This window comes from Hyperolius riggenbachi, chromosome 2, assembly GCF_040937935.1.
Source record: "Hyperolius riggenbachi isolate aHypRig1 chromosome 2, aHypRig1.pri, whole genome shotgun sequence".
Classification (NCBI taxonomy): domain Eukaryota; kingdom Metazoa; phylum Chordata; class Amphibia; order Anura; family Hyperoliidae; genus Hyperolius; species Hyperolius riggenbachi.
Window position 1 is genome coordinate 345,074,580 of NC_090647.1, and position 21,047 is coordinate 345,095,626.

Here is a 21,047-nt window from a genome sequence, read left to right on the forward strand (position 1 = left end):
TAACCCTATTCTCACTTGAACCTTCCCTCTGTCCATGCCTAACTCTAACAACCCCTCTGCCAATATCCACACTGCCATATTACAATATTTATCAATTACCCACTGGCTCCACAATTAACATTGTGGTCTATGGGGCACACATTTTACTGCACACCACCAGTGCACAAATTACCTTATCTGAGAGTAATGGATTAGGACAAGGGTATCCCATAAACACCACACCATGCTTGCTCATAGATCCCTGAAACAATGTCCAATTCAATATTAGCGGATGTAGCAGTAACTACAGAGTAACTTGTGAGTTTAGAATGAATAAACTGACTGCAACAAAGGTGAATGCCTCAGCTTCCAGTGTGCAATGCTCTTTCTGGCTGGACCGATAGTTCCTCAGTTTTACACTGAATCTGCAGTTTATTAGGGAAATCCTTCAAAATTACAGACGACAACCATAGTGTTCACATCACAGTTTATTCAATTACTCCTAGTAAACAGTCGCAACGCGTTTCACGGGCAAAACCCGCTTCTTCAGGCAATAAGGGACAGGCGCAAAAACACAGCGTTCAGTCTGGGAGATGCTTGGCACCTCTGTGTGAGAGGTGCCAAGCATCTTCCAGACTGAACGCTGTGTTTTTGCTCCTGTCCCTTATTGCCTGAAGAAGCGGGTTTTGCCCGTGAAACGCGTTGCGACTGTTTACTAGGAGTAATTGAATAAACTGTATATATGTTTTGAAAATTGACAGCCTTTTGGTCCGTTTATGGTTGGCTGGTCCACCACCACAACCAAAACATTTTAACTTTTTAGCTACTTTTATACTTTCGGCGCCTCTGTACACCTTTACGCATCTAGAAATCCACCCTTGGTGGAAGGGTGACCTACCCTACCAGTTCCTCTATCTACAGAGAGCGACGTTTTACTCCTGAGTGGGGACAGGCTTGTTCTCCCCACCTGCCTTTACAGTGGTTGCTTCAGAGGCAACCCTGGTTTGTGAGTATAATACTTACGTTTCATAATACGTTTCATCCTGTACTAATACATACTACACTATATTGGGCTCTCGGTCTTTTATCTTTTCACATCACAGGTTTGTGACAAGACACAAAAAGTAGCCACACTACAAAATTGCCCATATACTGGTATTACGCCCAATCACCACCTCCCATTTCACCCTGGCTGGCAGCTCATCACCTAGGGCTCTTGCTATTCCTGGCTGCAAGTACTTACTTGGAGCAGGAATATATACATAGGTCCAAGTTCCTGAGGCTGCAAAAAGTGCCCATTCCCCTTTCCCTAGGGGATAACCTTGATGATATATTTCCACTTATACGTTACATTCACCAAAATCAGGCTTCCTCAGAACTCATACATTTGCAGATCGGGGGCTGTAAACTTTGTGGAGGTTAACCCCTTTATTTTCTATACATCTTGTAAGATATGGGGCCCCCAGACTTGTGGGCAACCTCAGTTATGTGCATTGTCTACTGTTTTATCTATTCAGATATGCTCTCTTTTTTTTTTGTAGAATGCATTTGTATCCACTGCTTCTGTGGGAACCTAGAATGAGACTGGTCATTTTAGGTTTCAGTAGAAGCAGTGGATACAAATGCATTCTGCAAAAAAAAGGAGTACATATCCAAATAGAACAAATGGTAGAGAATGTACGTAACTGAGGTTGCCCCCAAGTCCGGGGGCCCCATATCTTACAAGATGTAGAGAAAAGAGCGGTGTTAACTTCCACAAAGTTTACACCGCCCCCCTTTTCCCAATCTAGAAATGTATGAGTTCTGAGCAAGCCTGCGTTTAGTGGATGTAACGCACAAGTTGAAATCTGTCATTAAGGTTATCCCCTGGGGAGTGAGCACTTTTGCACCCCAGGAATATTGGACATATGTATATATTCTTCCTCCGAGTAAGTACTTGCAGCCAGGAATAGCAAAAGTAGTGATAAGCTGCCAGCCAGGGTGAAATGATGGAGGTGGTGATTGGGCGTAAAACCAGCGTATATGGGCAATTTTGTGTATGGACTGTATACTGTACTGTATGGGTTGCATTGCAGCAGTAGGCTAAGATGTGACTTAACATGACCATTGTGATTTTATTTTTCAGGATGCGCAATGTATAAATGTTTGCATGCTAGTTAAATAGACAAATATTAGATTTCACCAAAATATGATTTTATGGCTAAGACTAACCGCTTTACTTGGGTCACTGTAGTCAATACCTAGGGTGGACATTGCACGGATAATGGCTAGGATCGACTGAAGCACGTTGCCATAGATGATAGATTTGAACTCCAAGCATTCTTGCTCTGTGTATCCATCCTGATGGATGATCCTTACAAAACAGAAGGAACACAGGTAGTGAAGGAAGCGGCATGGGTTAAATGCAGTTTCAGTGAAACAAGAATGATTAGAAGCTTAAAAGTAGAGAAGTAGAGGTAAATCTGAGGTCACTTACTTCATCTGCTTGACGATTGTGCTCTTTCCAGACTCCCCAGCACCTGCCGAGAGAACAATGCTGTTACTGAGTCATATCCTGCCAAGTGTTTTAGTAATCAGAATAAGAAATCAAGGAAAATGGATGCAATTTAAATAGAGAGTCTGTAACTACACTGTACACGTGGGGTTTAAATTGCTTTCCTTTCGTGACTGAAGCTCTTCATATGTTGCTGCTCTCATTTTGAAATGAATAGAACACTTTCAGCATATGTGTGTGCACAGCTTCTACAATTCTAGCCAGGGGTGTAACTACATGTGCGCCACCCTCCCCCAGCCAAAATCTGCTGGGCCCCCCCCCCCCCCCCCCCATTCTTATGTTCCCCGCCACCACCAGTACCCCATCACACCAGTTGTAGTCATATTGTTTCAATAGCAAGAGTGGTCACACTAACCTTTTACCCCCTTCCCCATCCCCATTGTTAAGGGTAACTGTCACTACCCACCTCCCAAACCAGCAAGCAGAGGAAGGAAGTACTCCTCCCTATAGCCGTATTAAGTGTGGCCAGTATATACCACTCCCCCATAGCTTCTGGGCCCTCTTGTGGATAAGGGGGCAGCCCCATGGTTAAACCATTGATTCTACCTTAACTATATCTACAAATAGCTCAGTGAACTGAGAGAATGACGGCATTAACATGGCTTCTAATTCTCTATGGAGCTGAAAATTAAACAGACTACCAAATCATAACTGGAGAGCCCTTTCTGTGCTTTTTCCCCAAGTTTTTCCCCAAGTAGATATTTTCAAACCAATCAATAAAATATTTTCAAACTACCACCAGAAATTAATCAAAATGAGTTTGATATTACTTTTTACCTACTTTGTAGTACTTTTTCAATTGCTAAGTACTGAAAAATGATATCTTTAAATGAGATGTAAAATGATCTCCTTGGAGAAAACTCACATGCAATGTTAATAGGATATGGCCCTATATTGCACTAGCACAACTAGTTCTATTACCAAATGACAAATACTTTGCTAACCTCTTTCCTGAAATGTTAAAGCACACTTGAAGTGAGAGGAATATAACACGTTTAGCCATAAACCCTAAACGGGCATATACTGTAGATCAGGTGCTCTAGCCACATGGTTCTTATCGGTGTGTGATTCCGACACTACTACAGTCAAAGATATCACCGGGACAGTCCGGCAACTGGTATTGTTTAAAATGAAATAAATATGCCTCTCCATATCCATATCAATATCCATATACCTCTCACTTCAGGTTTCTTTTAATAGCTGGAGTATACAGCTGATCACTTGGCTGGACATTTGGCTGAGGAGAACCTCCCTTCCATCCTACTGCAGCTGTACCTAGGTTGCCTTACAGCTTAAGCAAATCTGAAGTGGATTAAAAATAAATAAGCAAATACCCGCCTATGAAGAGGAAAGGCTCTAGGTCCTAGAGAGCCTTCCCGTTCCTCTCACCTTCCCCGCCTTCCAGCTCTATCACCCTCGTTCAGTTCTGCCGCCATGGAAGGCTTTGGAAGGTTCACACCCACACAGTAAAGAGCAGCCTGTCTTCAGGAGCACTCGGGCTCCCAAAGCCTTTCTGGAAGCCTCACAGAGCAGTATTCCACCCATGGGTGGATTACATCTATCGAAGGTGACTTTAGATGCAGATCATTTTTTCTGCATATATCTTTCAATATAAAATGTGAGTATATTGAAACTTTGGGTACGTATGTTTTTTTGCTTCCTTTAGATTGATTCTATTCTATTCAGTTATTACATAAAACGGCTACACCCCTTTCTATATTTACATACTGTATGTGTACTGGACAGAAATTATTTAGGTGTACATAATACATTCAATTCCATTTTAGCCACTTATCCAGAACAAGAATGCAGACAGTGAATTCAGAGTAAATTTACAACATCCAATCTGAAAACCTGTTCCAGGTCCATGACTCAGTGAGCTTGATTCACGCAACATACATAACTATGTGATCACTGAAAAAGAGCAATTGTGCATTTATTTATTTTAAAAAATGTCTCGGTACATCAGTGAACTGTGTGCAGGTGGCCTGCGATGGCAGACTGGAAATTTACAAAGTGGTGCCCAACCTTCGCTATGCTAATGGAGTTAGTTGCAGTGCTCACAGCTAACAGATGGTGGTGATGTAGTGGTAAATTGATTCATGCAGTAATGTTCCCTTACAGTGTTGTCACTTCAAATGCTTATGAAACATACCTGCAAGGTTTTATTTCTAACAAAAATAAAAAGCAGCATATCCCCTTCCTTATTGACCTCTTCTACCCCTCCCCCCTTAATCACCCATGTAGAATGAGATTGCCCAAGACCCTGGAGCTAGTGAGCATGTTGCTTCATCCTTCAAGCAATACCAGCCATGTGGTTCTTAGCATTGGCGGTACCCCGAAAACGGATAGGCAGTGAAGCCCCTCTCCTCTTTGCAAGGCACCTTTGTCCCAATCTCATAGACAAGGTACTTATCCCCACCTTCAGGGTACAGAAGGAAATGGGAGTAATAGTGGGTGCGGGACTATGTAAAATCTAGATGCTCCATTGAAAAGGGGGCCTCCAGAAATGTCCTCCTCCCAGGCAAATAAATACAACGGACCATTTTCTAGCCTCTTACCTATTTATCATGCAATATTAAGAGGAAAATAAAAACAGCCACATAATGAAAGATATATTTTTAATAAATGGACACACCTGGTTTTAGAGACATATTATGGTAATCCAGAACAATTTGAAAACAATCTTTTCTTGTGTTTTTCCTCTGTATTAAGCTGTAACATCTCTATACATCTATCTTCATCTGTATACTGTATGTCTGTCTTTTAATCTGTAATTCTTCTATCCTCATTTGTATTTTTAATTTATGTTTTACTTTCTTTCTTCATCTGTGTTCTTTTTTTCTTTGTCTGCCCTTCCTTTATGTCACTTGGAGACCGCAGCCACATCCCACTGCAACACAGGCTGGTAGCCTCTGCTTTAGGTACTAAAGGGGATTTCTACTGGTTTATTTATCTGAACCAAATAGGAATCATTCATAGGAAAGTAAAAAAAAGACCCCAACAGGAAAATCTATTAAGGTCCAGTGAAGTTTACTGGCTTTTTCAATTCCTAACTGAGTATCCCCATTGGTCCACAGGGGCTAATTCAAATTTTCCATCAATAAATCCCATTGATCCAGATAAAATGACAACTGGAAATCCCTGGCAAAAAAATATGACAATGATGAGGCACCAGGTCACTGTTGTTGTGAGTATCGATGACAGGATGGGGGTCTTCAAGCAACACAGAAGTACAAATAAGAAAAAGAACAGATGTGTAAGAAAAACACAGACTAATGAAAAGTATAGATGGGCACAGAAGAATTACAGATATGAAATATACATATATACAAATTAAGTATACATATTAAGAAAGAAAAAAATAGATTAATATGAATGGAAAAATATGAAAATGTAAAAGAAAGACATGTATTATAGCAATGGATTTTGTTTAAGGATTTTTAAAACCAGGTGTGCATACAGTAATAGCCACAGTCCATCTGTACCCTCTTTTATATCTGACTTATCTCAAGAAGTAAGTGTTAAAAAAAATCAAAAGTACGCGTTCACAAGTTAGTATGTACATCATTTGCAGTTATCCATGTCATCCAGTTATAAAGCGGGTCTGCATTTTCTGATGCGTGTAACCTGTCACAACAAGTTAGTGTTACCGAGGATCCAAAAGAAAATGTTACATTTTACAACTTAGAATATGTACATCAGGAGTCACACAGTCTCTCCGTTATGGAGGGTGGAGTCTCTCATTGCTTTTTGAGTTTACTTTGTTACAACATGTAACCGTACCATTGTTACAAAAAAATATGAACAATTTTTGGCCATCATATTTTTCTAATGCATTTAATACTATTTCATGGTTGTTGTGGGTTTTTTGGGGTTTTTTTTTTTTTAGACAAACCAAAAATAATGGGTGGTGGCCATAGAGGATGGCCAAATTTGACTACTCCGCTTCAGCATAGTCAAGCTGTAATATGGTTTTCACTTCCACAGCTTCCAAGAGGCCTGGCATGCTATTTTGTTACACATGGTGATGAGCATCTATTACAAGTGAAGTGCATTTAAGATGTAGTAGAGCTTAGCATGGGTCACCTGAAACCACCTTCTCCTCTTCTTCCAAAGCACAGAGACAGAGTCACCAATTTGAAGTGTGCAATCAATAGGTTCACTGTATTTCCTCCCATGCTAAGTCCCTCAGACAGTATGCAGTAGCCAACAATGAGCAGCCTACCATACTGTTTTAACATTCCATGTTAGGGTTTTTGATGGAGGCCTCCAAATCACCAGAGGAAGAGGGCAAAGAAAAACCTTGCACTTATTCCCGACCCTTCCTCTAAAAGCTGGGTGGGTCAATTATTGCAGACAGCCTTTCACAGACTATGTTTAAAGAGAGGGCCACAGGCATTGAGAAACATACCAGGTGCATACTGTCAGCCTAAGTCTGGTCCATAAAAGGATGTGGAAGAGGAAATGGTTGATTAAAAACTTGCTCCAGCAAAAGAATGGTTAGGGGAAAGATAAGGAGTAGGTAGTACATCAGAAGACCCTAGGAAAGGCAGCAAGGTTAAAAAAAATAGCATCTCAATACATTTCCCATCAGCAGCTGCATCAGGCCATCTTCATCTGTCAGAAACACTAAAATAGTTTCAGCCCACTGCTAGGTTTGGTCGCAGAACCTCTGCTATTCTTAAATACCAACATCTCTCAACATGTCAGCACTTTAAGTGAGAAAAGACCATTAACCAAATGCCTATAATGTGCATTATCTGAGCATCAATATGGAGATTTACCACACAGCTCAATGAAGGGTCCACAGAAAATATAGCAGAGATATTTCACCATGCTCTCTCTTTTGCCACTGTAGCTGGATCTGTAACTACCTGCCTGGTTGTGCCACATAAGTAGCATCTGGTGCCACTATTCAGAGAAAATCAACCTTATCTAGGGGTTATTGCCCTACTCTATCTACTTCAGTCAACACACAAGAAAACACTACATGTTCTAGAACATGAGTTTAAAGCTGAGGCAATTCTGGTTCTAAAGGGAAAACACATGCATGCACATAACCCAGTCTCTTGCTCCAGGGAGCAACACATTGATATCTTCTAAAAATTGGAGGTTTTGATCTGTTTGGCTAACCTGTGTACAGCCTTGTACACATACCTCACATAAGTTGGCTGTGGAAGCCGATAATGACCGCCTCAGCTGACAATCAGGTGTGTGTACAGTAGCTGGCGTCCCCCAACCCTTGAGCGATCAACTGGGAGAGTCTATTCAATCCCAATGGTGCAGATCCCATTGTTGCCACTGCTCTCCCTCCCACCATGTGACATCATGTATACGCCACTTGTCCCTCTGCCCTCCCTGCCACTCCGTATAGCAGCACAGCGTGTTGTCAGTTGCACAGCTGACACACCTGTAAGCAGCCCAGCCCATTGATGTCGCCCAAGGGAATCGGGTCCTGATCTCTGACGGGTGACATCCATCAAAAGTGTGTACGCATCTTTAGAACTGAACAGAGCCATGTACGAGCATTAATGATAAAGTTAGGTTTAGTTTGAAAGCTAATGCTAGGTTGATGTTGGAATTAAGGTTTCTGTTATTAGGCTTTCTTTGAAGGCACATTTCACAAGCCGTTAATTCTCAAATCAATTTTCACCCAAAATTACTGCATCAATATTGTAGCAGCAGCAGAAAGTAATGTACCTCAGAAAACAGAAACATTAATAAAGAGGACAATGACCTAAGATACAACCAATGTATCCTTAGCATCCTTGGTAAAGGTAAAGTAAAATTTTGATTCTAACATGCACAATATATTTATTTTACTGTATGCATGTATATTGAAAAATTCTTCAGTGGTCTATTCAGTAGTGTTACTGTTTTGATTCAGGTCACATGCCAAACTGCTCAGAATATTGGCTTCATGTTTTGGTTATGCCTGAGCTGGACTACATCCATTTTCATGGATGTTGAATAGGGGCATCCCACTAGCACTGATGTTGTCCCATTTGCAGTCTTTTTTATGTGGGGTAGGACTACAAGGTTTATGAAAGTCTGATTCACCATCTATTTTTTCCTCAACTGCACAAAGTAGGAGATGTGCGTATTTCTGAAGGCCTATCCTTATAAGGAAACTGTAAAGCTAGTGCCATAATAGATTATATTAAACTCTGCTAATTGATGATCCCTAAGAAGTAGCTCTCATATAAAGTTCCTAGTTTTCCAGAATGTCTGAAGCCAATAGCAGAAAAAGCTAAAACCTAACTTATACCATTCAACCTGTAAATCAGAAGAACAATTATATCTACTTCATAGTCATCTTTCAACGTCCTCTTTCACTTGTTACCATTAGGTATTAGACCAGACTTCAGCACAAATGTTATCTAACAATAAGACTGCTGAGTTATACTAGATGATGCAGTATAAAGCTATGAAAATGACTTTACAGCCCTCTGTTCTCCTGCCTGTAGCATTGGTAGTAAAAAGAACAAACACTTTATTTATTTTTTTACTTATTTTTTTTATTATACTTCATACTTATATTGACACTAAAGTTGAATCTATTAAAAACATTGTAGAGAGCATGCCTAGCGTGAGTCTGCGGGGCCATGCAGCACAGACAAGCATATCCCACATCTTCAAACATATATGAGGAATGTGAGGGATTGTCAACAGGTCACCAATGCAGAAATCATCTTTCATTTATTCCCATGGGTGCTTGGCTACATTGAATTAAAATTTGCAAAGCAATTGGAATTTCCAGATTAGTACAGATTACTCTCATCATTACTACTCCGTCGATGTCCCAGTTCCTGGCTTTCCAAAAATGACTTTTTTTTTTTTTTTTAGAAAAATGCATGTATGTGGAATGCATGTGAAATGCTGTCATTGTTTTGAATGGAATTAAACAATATTCAAATGTATTTGCATGTTTTTGAGTAGCCTAACACTGTGTTTTTCAACCTTATTACAAACATTAATTCCCCTTTATGGAAGACGGTATTCACCTAAAGTACTCCTTTGAGGCAAATATAATGTGTATACTCATTTAGCAGGGTCCAACAGATATGCTATACATATTGTAAATGTGCATTTATATCTCAGCGCCAGGTTTTGCTGATAGTTGTAATATCAGTGATGCTGTGTTACCGATATTCTTCTATCGGCTTTCCTATCACCTAACACAGGGGACAGGAAGCAAATCCCTATCTATTCACCTAACACTGTCCCCCCTCCCCTAGCTTGTCCCTATCTACACCTCCCTATACCCTAATCCTCTAACACGAACCCATAACCCACGGAGCTCAGCTATATCCCTGCTAATCCACATGCCGATATCCAGAGTTTAACTATATAGTAGCCGAGCCCTGGTGCCGCATACCTGTTATCAAGAACTCTGCTATATAATTGTCAAGCCCAAGGCCCTCATAAACAATAGTTAACACTCAGGTACACTGTAAAAGACCATGTGTTATTGAATAGCCTAGTGCAGGGGTGCCCACACTTTTTCAGCTCGCGAGCTACTTTGCGAATTATCCGGTCACCGCGATCTACTGCACTACAGCGCCCCCCACTAATCCCCCCCCCCCCCCCCCGAAAAACATCAAAAAACATAGTAATTAGGCAGTCTCCTATAATTATTTACATTTTCAAATGTATATCAGAGTCCCCCCTAAATCCACGCATATTTTTAAGAAGAGTCCCCTTTAATAAAAATAATTGGGCTAGCTACCTCTTGAATCAAGCAAAAATAAACATATTTCCCCATCCCAGCATAGATTCAATCCTCCTCCCACCCCCCCCCCCCCCCCCCCACCTTTCTCAAGCAGAGCGTAGTCCCCTATACAAAGTAATTAGACTCCCCACATAGTTCAGCTTTCCCCAAATCCATTGTCTCCACCTATTATAAAAAGAGACACACGCCTGTGTGTCTCCCCTCGTCACCTTCTGTGCAGGTCTCTCCTTGCTGTGTGGCTTCTCTCACACAGCGACTCGCCAGCAGCTCTTCTTCCTGCCTAAACCACATGAAATAGCCTGGAGCCCTGAAAGGGGAAGGACGGCTATCGATACAGGAAGTGCTGGTGGAGGGGGAGACGCTTTCTCTCATTCAGTTGCGTCTCTCCCCTTTCATGCGGCGCCACTCCCCTTGCCACTCCTCTCCCCTCCCCTGGCTTTTCTGATTGGCCGTGTGCTGCTCTGCATTGGGCAGCAGAGCAGCACAATATAACACAACGCGGCGGCCGCGATCAAGAAGAGCAGTGAGCCGGCAGTAAAATATGACAGGCTGCTGCCACGCCGCCGCGATCTACCAGACAGTCGTTCGCGATCTACCGGTAGATCGCGATCGACGTATTGGGCACCCCTGGCCTAGTGCCATGTGTATGATCGCCTGCCTGTGCCTTGACAAAAAATACTCACTGCGGACCCAAACTGATCATTGGTTATCAATAGATTGTGATATGTGCATAATGGAACAATAAAGGATGCTTCCTGTTTTACAGTGTGTGGGGCTTGTGGATAATTACTGTATTATATGGATTAGATTCCAGCACCTGGAAATCTAGAGTTGTGCCATCTTCATCAGAGATATCAAAATGAGTCACAAGTTTTTATTGCAGTCTATGGCAAGACCTAGAGTAGCCAAGTGGCGGCAGGCCGATTCCATCTGATTTGATGCTTATGTACTGTATGAGGAGCAGATGACCTCACCTGTTGAGACCTGCTTTTTTACAGATGATTGCAGTGTTTGACACAACGTTCCCTTGCTCTTACCAATTATGTCACTGGCATACTCACAAAAACAGATAGCTAGCTATTGCTGCCCTAACATCTGAGGGCTGGTTTTCCATCAGGTTCAATTCAGAATTCATCAGGGCACACTTTGACCCAACAGCTACACACAGTCACGAGAAAAGCAAAATACTCCCTCTTTCAACTCATAGTTTTGCAGAACATACTAAAAATCATCTGTTCCTTAGCATGTCATAGGTAAATACAGCTTCGGATGAGACACAACACTTGACATACTACACTGTACCATTATTTACCAAAGACCAAGTCAAAAAGCAGAAGCATTGTGTGAAAAATAAAGTACAGCCTTACCACTTAGGAATTAAGTTGCTAGAGCTTTCAGGTGTGTAATGCTACAATGCCAAGGAGGAAAGACATTAGCAATGATTCTAGAGAAGCAGTGTTGTTGCCAATCTTCCCAATGAAGATGTCCCAGCAAATTCACTTCAAAGTGAGACCATGACAAACTAAGAGAAACTGCAAAAACACCTGAACTACATCATTAAGACCTCTGAAGTTATGCTCTTTCAACATATGAGACCGGCTAGAGATATTTTGGCATAATTCACAGTGCCACATTTGGCATATCAGCACTTCATACCAGGTGTCAAGCACAGTGGTAGAGGGATGATCATTTTGACTTGTTTTGCTGGGACAAGACCTTGTCATCTCTGGGACAAATAAAGCTTGGACAAAACTGGGTCATGCAACATGATCCCAGAATGGTTGAAAAAGGTAACCATTAAAGTGTTGCAGTGGCCTAGTCAAAGTCCAAACCTTAAAGCTATTGAAATGCTGTGGCAGGATCTTAAGAGAACTGTGCATGCATGAATGTTTGTAAACCTCAATAATATAGTAGGTGAAAATTTTAGAGACTGATAAAGCCATGCAAAAAAAGTTACTCTATGTGCTTACTGCTAAATGTGGTTCAATAAGCTATTGAATTGTGGTGTATTCGTCCTTTTTTACACATGGGTTCTCCATTTTTAATTCATTTTTATCAGATAAATAATGACAAAGGGTAATGACAAAGCAAAAGATCTGCTGTTCACATAAGTGAGATTTAGGGCTTGCCCACACTAGTAACTAGGGCAAAGCACACTGCCTTGCTATGCCCTGTGCCATGTGTTGCTAAGCAGTGCAGTACCAGTTGGTATTATATCAAAGGGATACAGTATATCAAAGTAATGCACCACAATTGGCAGAATATTGTGCCTATTGGTACAACACAGTAAATAGTGTGTGAATAGATCCTTTGGATATTAATTGTTACTTCAACATACTATGAAAAGTTTGGTTACACTTAGCCATTACCCAGCTAATAAGATTCAAACTGTAATAAGAAACGGGATACAGCTTCTTGCTGTATTTACAAATACATTATTTTTAATGCACCATAGAAAACTGTCATGAAGGGGACAATGTCCTTTAATATGCTCCTGCATTGCTACTTACTGGCATTACGCATTTGCTAATTGCCCTCAGAAATCATTAAGCTAATGAGTGTCAGATTCTGTTTCTGTTATAACATGAGATTAGAAACATGTATATTAGAGACCGAAGAGAGGGCATATCTCAAGAATCACAATCTACAGCAGTATTACTCTCTAAACACTATTAGCTTGTGTTGTGTTTGCATATTTCTCTAGGCGTCAGCTCTTGTGGGGGATGATGTTTATGGACTAAGTCACCCATGAAAAGAGTGGGCTGATTTAGATTAAGGCTACACAACAATTTTCAGAAAATAGTACATTGTGTTCTGTTACATGAAGATACAGTCAAAAAAATATAATTGTGCACACTGAAATAAAAATACATATTAATCAGGCGATGTATTGCAAAGTGATGTTTTCTTTCAGTCTGGGATATGAATACAGCTGAGGTTCTCTTGGAGACTGCAGTCAATACGGCACTCAGGATTCTCCCCAATAAGCTGGTGCCATGTCCTCCTTTTGTGCCTTATCTCTCATTCAGCTTTACCATTCTCAGTGCCTGTTGTTTTTTGTTCTATCTTGCTCCACCATCACTGATCCCATCGATGGTTCCCGCTGTTGTGTCTTCCATCTTTTTCCAGTCTCACTGATTCACACTGCTGCATCTCCCATCCCACCACCGCATCACAAATCCTCACTGTCTTCTCTCCTTCCCTCCTCTACTGTCACCTACACCCACATGACTGATGACCAATGCCTTGCCTCTGTCCCACTCAACCATCACTAGTCCCCACTCTCCTATGTCCCATCATGCTCCACCATCTGTCATTCTCAATGGCTCCATTCCTGTATTTTTTTTTAGCATCACTAATCTGCACTGCACATCTTGTTCATGCATCCCATCTCAGGTCTCAGGTTCCTTTTCCTTCCCACTCACCATCGCTGTTTCTTTTCCAACCTTTCTCCACCATTATTGATGATCTTCATTCCCTGATCTCCTTCATGCTCTAGCATCAGTGACCCATTCTTTAGTATATCCCATTTTCCTCCAGTAGCACTGGGAATGACTTCCTTATACCCTACTCTGCTGCGCCACCACTGGTCTTCCCTGACTCCTTTACAATCCTGCTCCCCCACCATTCCTGATGCCACACACGTCATACTACTCCACCATTACTGATTTCTAGTTTCTATAAAAAGCACTCTCCTCACTTTAATTATGATTTGCTGCCTGAATCACATTAATTCAGCTAAAGGCAGCTTAGCCATAGGTAAGTAAACAGTTAAATTAATAAGGCTTTTATATTGAAAAGGTGTCCTTGACTGAAGTTCTTTCTATAATAAATTAGCATTCAATTATCTAGCTTTGTTTTTTCATATTTAGATTTGCTAAGAACACATACCTCTATTTTTTAAGACTAAAGAAAAGCCTACAACCTCAGAATCATGTAACTAATCCAGGGGAAGACAAAAAAAAATGAAAATAAAAGTGAACCTATTCTCTTTAGCAAGGAAACAATTAATTGGTTAAACAAAATTGCTAGCTCCTTATGGCATTTGTTTTAGCAATGCAAGTAGCTTTATAGACTTTGTTCTTTTAGTAAGACAATTAAGCCTTTTTACAGTGATGGGATGTGTCTGACAGAAGAATTTAATGTGAAAAACTATTACACATTTTCACAATGCTTAGAGTAAAGAACATTTTCCTTGTTGCAGATTAAACTCATTCCCTCCAATCACAACATGAACGGCCTTCCAGCGAATGTTCTATATGTGGCACTTGTATATTTAAACTAGATGATTATATCCTTGTCGCCTGTTTGCAAGTAGGAATTTATTTAATTTAGTGAACTGTTTCATATAATTGAGATCTCCCCCCACCCTCACCCCCATGCCTTTTATCACTGTAGAAGCTGTTAACTGCAGTTTAACATTTCCCAAGAAAGAATTATACTAGCTGTAAAAACTGTAAAAGGCATTGCATGGTAATATTTACTTGATGACAACCATGCCACTCTTGTCTTATTTGCCAAATTTTATGTGATACATGTATTTTAACTTCAAATGTAAAACTTATGTAATTTCCAATGACAATTACGGTACAATATTTTCAGTGTTTGTTGTAGGTATCTTCCAAAGGTACAATTAGATTTTGTTTTCTAATGGTCTCAAAGAACCTTGTGGAACACAAAATATGACCTTAGACTATTTAGCGCTATTTTCCCAAAGTATAAGATCAGTACCACTAGTGTGGCTCAAGATCACTTTAGTTACAACTCAGCAGGACTGAAAGACTGTAGGAATTGGGTTGGCAGTAAAGTATGCTTGCTCTAGTGCCAGCAACAAGCAGTAGGTGGAACATGGTGCGTGTCAATTTGCTTTGAGTGGGTGTCTGTCCATTCCTATCAAAGGTCTTGCAGGACATTATACCTTGAATATAGGAAACATTAATTTTGAGTACGGTATGTATTATTAATGGCACCTATTTGAATATGGTTTGTAAGCCAGTTTACAATGCATTACTATATTACATAATTTTCTGATTTGCCCAACAAATACATATTGGCAAAAATTGGGCATATTTATTATGTTTATTGAATTCATTAATAATTTTTTTAGCTGCCATTTTTCTCACAGTATGCATAACAACAAACATTTGCCACTCACCAAGTAGTAATAGTTTAACAGTCTTGGCATCAATTGCAGCATCTTCCTGTAATTTTTTCTCAAGCTCTTTTGATCTCTTTGCCAGTTCCTTGTCTTCTGCACTTGCTCCACTTCCCATGTCTGTGTCTCCACCTTCTATATCAACAGTCTCCTCCAGATCCTCCAGCTCCTGCGCTGCGGATTCCGGTGTCACTCCGCCCTGTGATTCCTTGCCCTCCACTTTGTGAGCGATGTATTATATTCTTCTTTACGTCACTTTTTTTGTCTTTTGCTCCTCGGCTGTTTTTTTCGTATGTATAAATCAACCTTCTTATTAGATATCAAGTATCTGCACTGCTATAATCCAATTTGCTTGCTAAACTTACTTGATAGGCTTGTTTTGTGCTAGAGCATGTTTTCCATGATTTCCATCTTTTTTCCTGATTTTTTGGTCTGATTTAATGTTGCACAGTTCAAAGAGGTTTTCTTGCCACATATAGTAGATCTTCCTGGTTTTTGGTGTCTCTCTTGATCCTTGTTCTTTCCTCTGCCTTTCTCTGATCCTTCTTAGATGAAGTCCTGGGATGAAAGGTTTCCAGGCATCACCTGACCTAAGAAATCCCATTAGAGGCCTTGTGGCTTAGTGCTACAGGGAGGGTGCTCTTATGTGCCTGGATTGAAAGTTGCTAACAAAATCGTCTTAGCTATATTCATTGCTTATTCAAATATGAATCTCTTGGCCACAAACACACTTGAATTAGGGAGGCATGAATAACTGAATGTTGTAGACAATGCTAATCACATAATCTAGTGCTTGGTGTCTATTGAACTATGATTAATACATTTAGCGGTAGAATATACTGTGGTATTTAAACTCACTCCTGATCTGTTAAGAAAGTGGATGAGTTGTATCCCTGATATAGTAATCATCAGATGGTTCTGGAAGGTGAATCAAACTTTAAATAGAATAAACATTTTGATCGATTATATTAAGTACACGCAGATAATTGCCTTTAATAGCTTTGTGACTCCCTAAAGCACCCAAGGCACCCTGCTTTCTAACAACTGCTGCAGCATCTAGTAGAACATGCTAAGTGAATGTGACAGGTACCAACTGCTTTTAATCCCACAGCCTTGCTGCCAGGATCTCCTGACACAGGAATCAGACATCTGTACTAAGCTCTTTAAAGTGGAGGATTTCTGAGTTAATCCTTCTGAATTGCTCCATCCTTCTCGCTCTCTGGCTTCTGCACATTTATTGTCAAATATGTTATTTTCAAACTGAAGGTTATTTGGTTATCAATAGATCATATTTGGGCCCCAAGCGTAACTGGTCTAACTAACATATTAAACGGTAGTTCTATTTTTATATTTTATCTCAAACAGCTCTTTCTGATGTGTTGACTGCAGGTCGCCGCCTGAAAAAAAATATATTTCATTTGCAACAGCGGCATACACTTTTAAAGGGAATCTGCCATACAAAATGTTCTAACTTACAATTACATGGTAGGAGCAAGTAACCTAAGGTGACAACAAGTATATTTATTAATCGCCAAACTCTTCTTTTCTATGTGCCCAAATGGTCTAGATATTCCTTTGCGCTCAGTGTTGCACAGGAGTCTTACAATACAATACAATAACATTTCTATAGCGCTTTTCTCCCATAGGACTCAAAGCGCTTAGGCTCTCTCAGATTCAGTAATTAGTAGGATGAAGTATTCACACAACAAAAGTTATATTTCTGCAAATGCCAGACTGAACAGGTGGGTTTTCAGTCTGGATTTAAACACGTCCAGGGATGGGGCTGTCCTGATCTGTTGAGGTAAGGAGTTCCAAAACGTAGGGGCAGCATGACAGAAGGCTCTGGGACCAAAAGTTTCCAAGTGGACTCTGGGTATGACTAGATTATTAGAACCTGTGGATCTGAGAATGCGGGGATTGCTACGCAGCTGTAACATATCTTTCATGTATCCAGGGCCTAGATTATTCAGGGATTTAAATGTCAGTAGGCCGATCTTGAATAGGACCCTCCATTCTATAGGTAGCCAGTGAAGGGAATGCAGGACTGGCATTATGTGGCAGTGACGGGGTTGGTTGGTTAGCAGTCTGGCAGCAGTTTTCTGTATCAGCTGTAGGCGGTACAAGACCTTTTTTGGAAGGCCAGTGTAGAGAGCATTGCAGTAGTCCAGTCGGGATGTGATGAAGGCGTGGACTAAGGTTGGCAGATCTTCTGGGGGTATGAGGTGCTTGATTTTTGCAATGTTCTTCAGGTGAAAATAGGATGATTTCACCACAGCAGAGATTTGAGTTCTGAAGTTTAAATCCCCATCAATTAGAACTCCCAGGCTACGCACATGATCAGAGCTGCGTAGATCCGTGCCTCCTATTCCCAGTGGTGAAGACTGCAAGTTAAGTTGTTTTGAGAGTCTTGTTTTTTTTTTCCAACGAATTGGTACATCCCATTGCCATCCCACAAACCAATAAAAGCAACAAGGAGGTTCTTTTCAACTAGACTGTGAGATGGACACTTGGCAGAGCCCTACCTTGCTTTGTGTCCTGTTCCCTCTTTTCTTGTTGTCTGTTTATATTTAGATTTATTTGAATCAATGCAAGTGCTGTCATCCTGCTCTCCATTCCCACAGGTTGCAATTGGCAACACACCAAAGTAGGTAAAACTAGACTGGCGCTGATCATTTTATAACGGATATACATCAGATTTTCTATTTTGCACAGGATTCTCACAGAAGAAATGGCGTAGCCATCATGAGCAATAAAACGTTGTCAACTTCAGTCCTTGGTTACAATCAAAAAGTGACAGAATGATCTCACTTAGATTGCAAGGCAAGCCATTCAACTAAATAGATCATAAAATTACCATATTTTTGGGACTAAAAGACACATTTTTTCTCCCCCCAAAAGTGGGGAGAAAAAGTCCCTACTTTTTACAGTGCAAATACAGGGAGTCCCAAACTTACAAACGCCCACATATACAAACCACCAACCTGCCGCAATGTCAGGGACTCCCTGCATTGTCTAATGGTCCTACTCTGCTGCCCTCTGTGTACAGTAATTGGCAGGGGCAGCTGCGTGTATCTCTCACGTGACCCGGGGGAGCCTGCGGCGATCAGCTGCTTCTCCTCTTCCTCACTCTTTCCCTAGTGCCAGCTTCTGCTGATCTCGTCATTATGTGACTGTCACTAGAAGAAGAGTGAGGAAGCGGAGATAAGCTGATCGCCACGGGCTACCTCAAGTCAGGTGAGAGATACATGTGGCTACAGCTGCCAATTACTGTACAGGGAGGGGAATGGAGGAGGACAGGAGGAAAAATAGACACATGGGGGACATAGGGGCAGAAACGGAGGACACAGGGGCACACAAAGGGACAAGGAGGAGGACACAGGCACATAAGTGGGACAATAGTGAGCACGGAAGGACACAGGCACAGAGGCAGAAACATGGGGGACACAAAGGGACACAGAGGCAAACACATGGGGACACAGAAGGACACAAGGGGCACAGAGGCATTCACATAGGGGAAACAAAGGGGCACAGAGGCGGACACATGGGGACACAAAGGGGCACAAAGGTGCGACACATGGGGACACAGGAGGACACAAAGGGGCACAGACAGACACAGAGGCGGACACATGGGGACAAAGAAAGACACAAAGGGGCACAGAGGTGGACACATGGGGAACACAGAAGGACACAAAGGGGCACACAGGCAGACACATGTGGGACACAGTGGGGCACAGATGCAGAAACTTGGGGACACAGAAGGACACAAAAGAGCACAGAGGGGACAAATGGAAGACACAGGAGGACACAGAAGGACACAAAGGGTCACAAAGGTAGGCACATGGGAACACAGAGAGACAAAAGAGGTACAAGGGGGGACATAATAATTGAGGGAGAACAACCACAAACACCCCTGCACCATGGATGCACCAGGTTTAGTATTTTTCCCCCTTGGTATTTGTCGTCTAAACCTAGGTGTGTCTTATGGTCAAGAGCGTCTTATAGTCCGAAAAATAGGGTAGGTATTAAATCTCTAAAATCATGAATTAATGGGTCATTAATTAGTACATTATTCATCTGCTGACAGCAGTAATTTTTAATTATGTTGTTCTACTAGTCACTAGTGAATGTCTCCCCTACTTTTATTTTAGAACCATTCTCCCAACGACTACCTCCCCTACCTGCTCTGAACAGGTGAATATATTTTTTTTCCGTGTCTAGGATTTTTTATCTGTGTGACAGGAAAACAGATCTTAAAGTGGACCTAAACTGAAAAAAATTAAAAAATAAAGAGAATGAATCAACTTAGTAATCTCACAATGCTGTCTTTAAAAAAAAAAAAAGAAATCAAGCCAGCAATGATCCCCAGCCTTCTCCTGTTTGACAGAGGAACTGGAGTGCTTTACGATGGCTTAGGCCCACCACCTTTTCATGTGACTTTTTTTCAGCTTAATTAATGTAGAAGAAGAAGGATAGCATTGCAGTGAAGAACTGGCATTTCCACTACTCAGAAATGTGGACAAGAACAGGACCCCCTGGAATTTACTACAGCTAGCTTCTATCATCAAGTAGCTGGCAGAGAGAAATCAGTAAAACCAGGAGCACATGTGCAAGAAATGTCACGTGGCAGGAATCAGAAGTCGATACTTTGGTCAAAAAGTTTGGGGCTGAGGCTGTAAAAAAAATGTATATTTAATAATTACAGCCTACTGGCTAGGGATATTTTCTGTTGCTATGGAGGGAAAAGGAAGGCCAACGGAGCAGGAGGGGCAGGTGAGAGAGCAATGCCAAGGCGGATTGACCACCGATCTATCAAGGTGGGTTGGGGGGCTGCTGTACACAAGCTAGTTCCTTAGCAAAGGCACCCCCACAAGCCTCCTCAGCCAAGAAACATTAGTGTGTGTATGAAGCTTAGGGCTAGGTTCACACACTGGTGTTCAGTGCTGTGGATGGTGACAGCGCATAGGCTTTTATTATCCATGGAACTGAACACAGACGGATAAACCATTTCGACATGTCCATAGCATCAGTCATGTCATACCAGCATGTCCGACTTTTAAAGCTGTACATGTTGCGAGTTTGGGTTCTGTCACTGCAATGCATGGAATGGACACTGAAGATGTTGGCACATGTCTGAACACTATGTTTAACATAGGATCACTCAAAGGGCCTGATTCACAAAGCGGTGATAACTCAGTTATCACGCCTAAAAGACTTTAGGCGTGATAACCTTTGCACCACACTGGTGAAAAGTCAGTTTAGGCGTGATAAGTTTAGGTGTGATAAGTTTAGGTGTGATAAGTTTAGGCATGCTAAGTTTAGATAAGTGTAGATAGCGTGCAAAGTCCCGCACGCAAAGCAGCGCCATTAAACTCTATGCGAAGTGTACCAGACTTTGCTAGCGCAAAACTTTTGATCAGCTGTGCACTGCGGTGCTATTGCAGTTGGTGCTTAAACTTATCATGCCTAAACTTATCACACCTAAACTTATCATGCCTAAACTTATCACACCTAAACTTATCACACCTAAACTTATCATGCCTAAACTGAGTTTAGGTGTGATAAAGGGCTTTTCACCAGCGTGCTAACTGTTAGCACCGCTTTGTGAATCAGGCCCAATATGTTTA

At 41.3% G+C, this 21,047-nt stretch overlaps 1 protein-coding gene across 2 annotated transcripts in view; it reads right to left on the minus strand.

Moving 5' to 3' along the window:
- The window catches only part of GNAT2 (G protein subunit alpha transducin 2), a 29,313-nt gene extending 13,321 nt beyond the window's left edge, over positions 1 to 15,992 (minus strand). The window contains exons 1-3 of one of the 2 annotated variants that reach the window (XM_068269520.1): positions 15,424 to 15,992; positions 2,456 to 2,498; positions 2,191 to 2,332 (exon numbers count right to left, since the gene is read on the minus strand). In XM_068269520.1, coding sequence (XP_068125621.1) covers positions 2,191 to 2,332; positions 2,456 to 2,498; positions 15,424 to 15,541 — 303 coding nt within the window. In that variant the 5' untranslated portion in view covers positions 15,542 to 15,992. Of the gene's footprint in view, positions 1 to 2,190; positions 2,333 to 2,455; positions 2,499 to 10,477; positions 10,621 to 15,423 lie in introns of those variants that run through there. The other variant, XM_068269521.1, reaches the window with a different exon arrangement.
- Between the last annotated feature and the right edge of the window lie 5,055 nt (positions 15,993 to 21,047).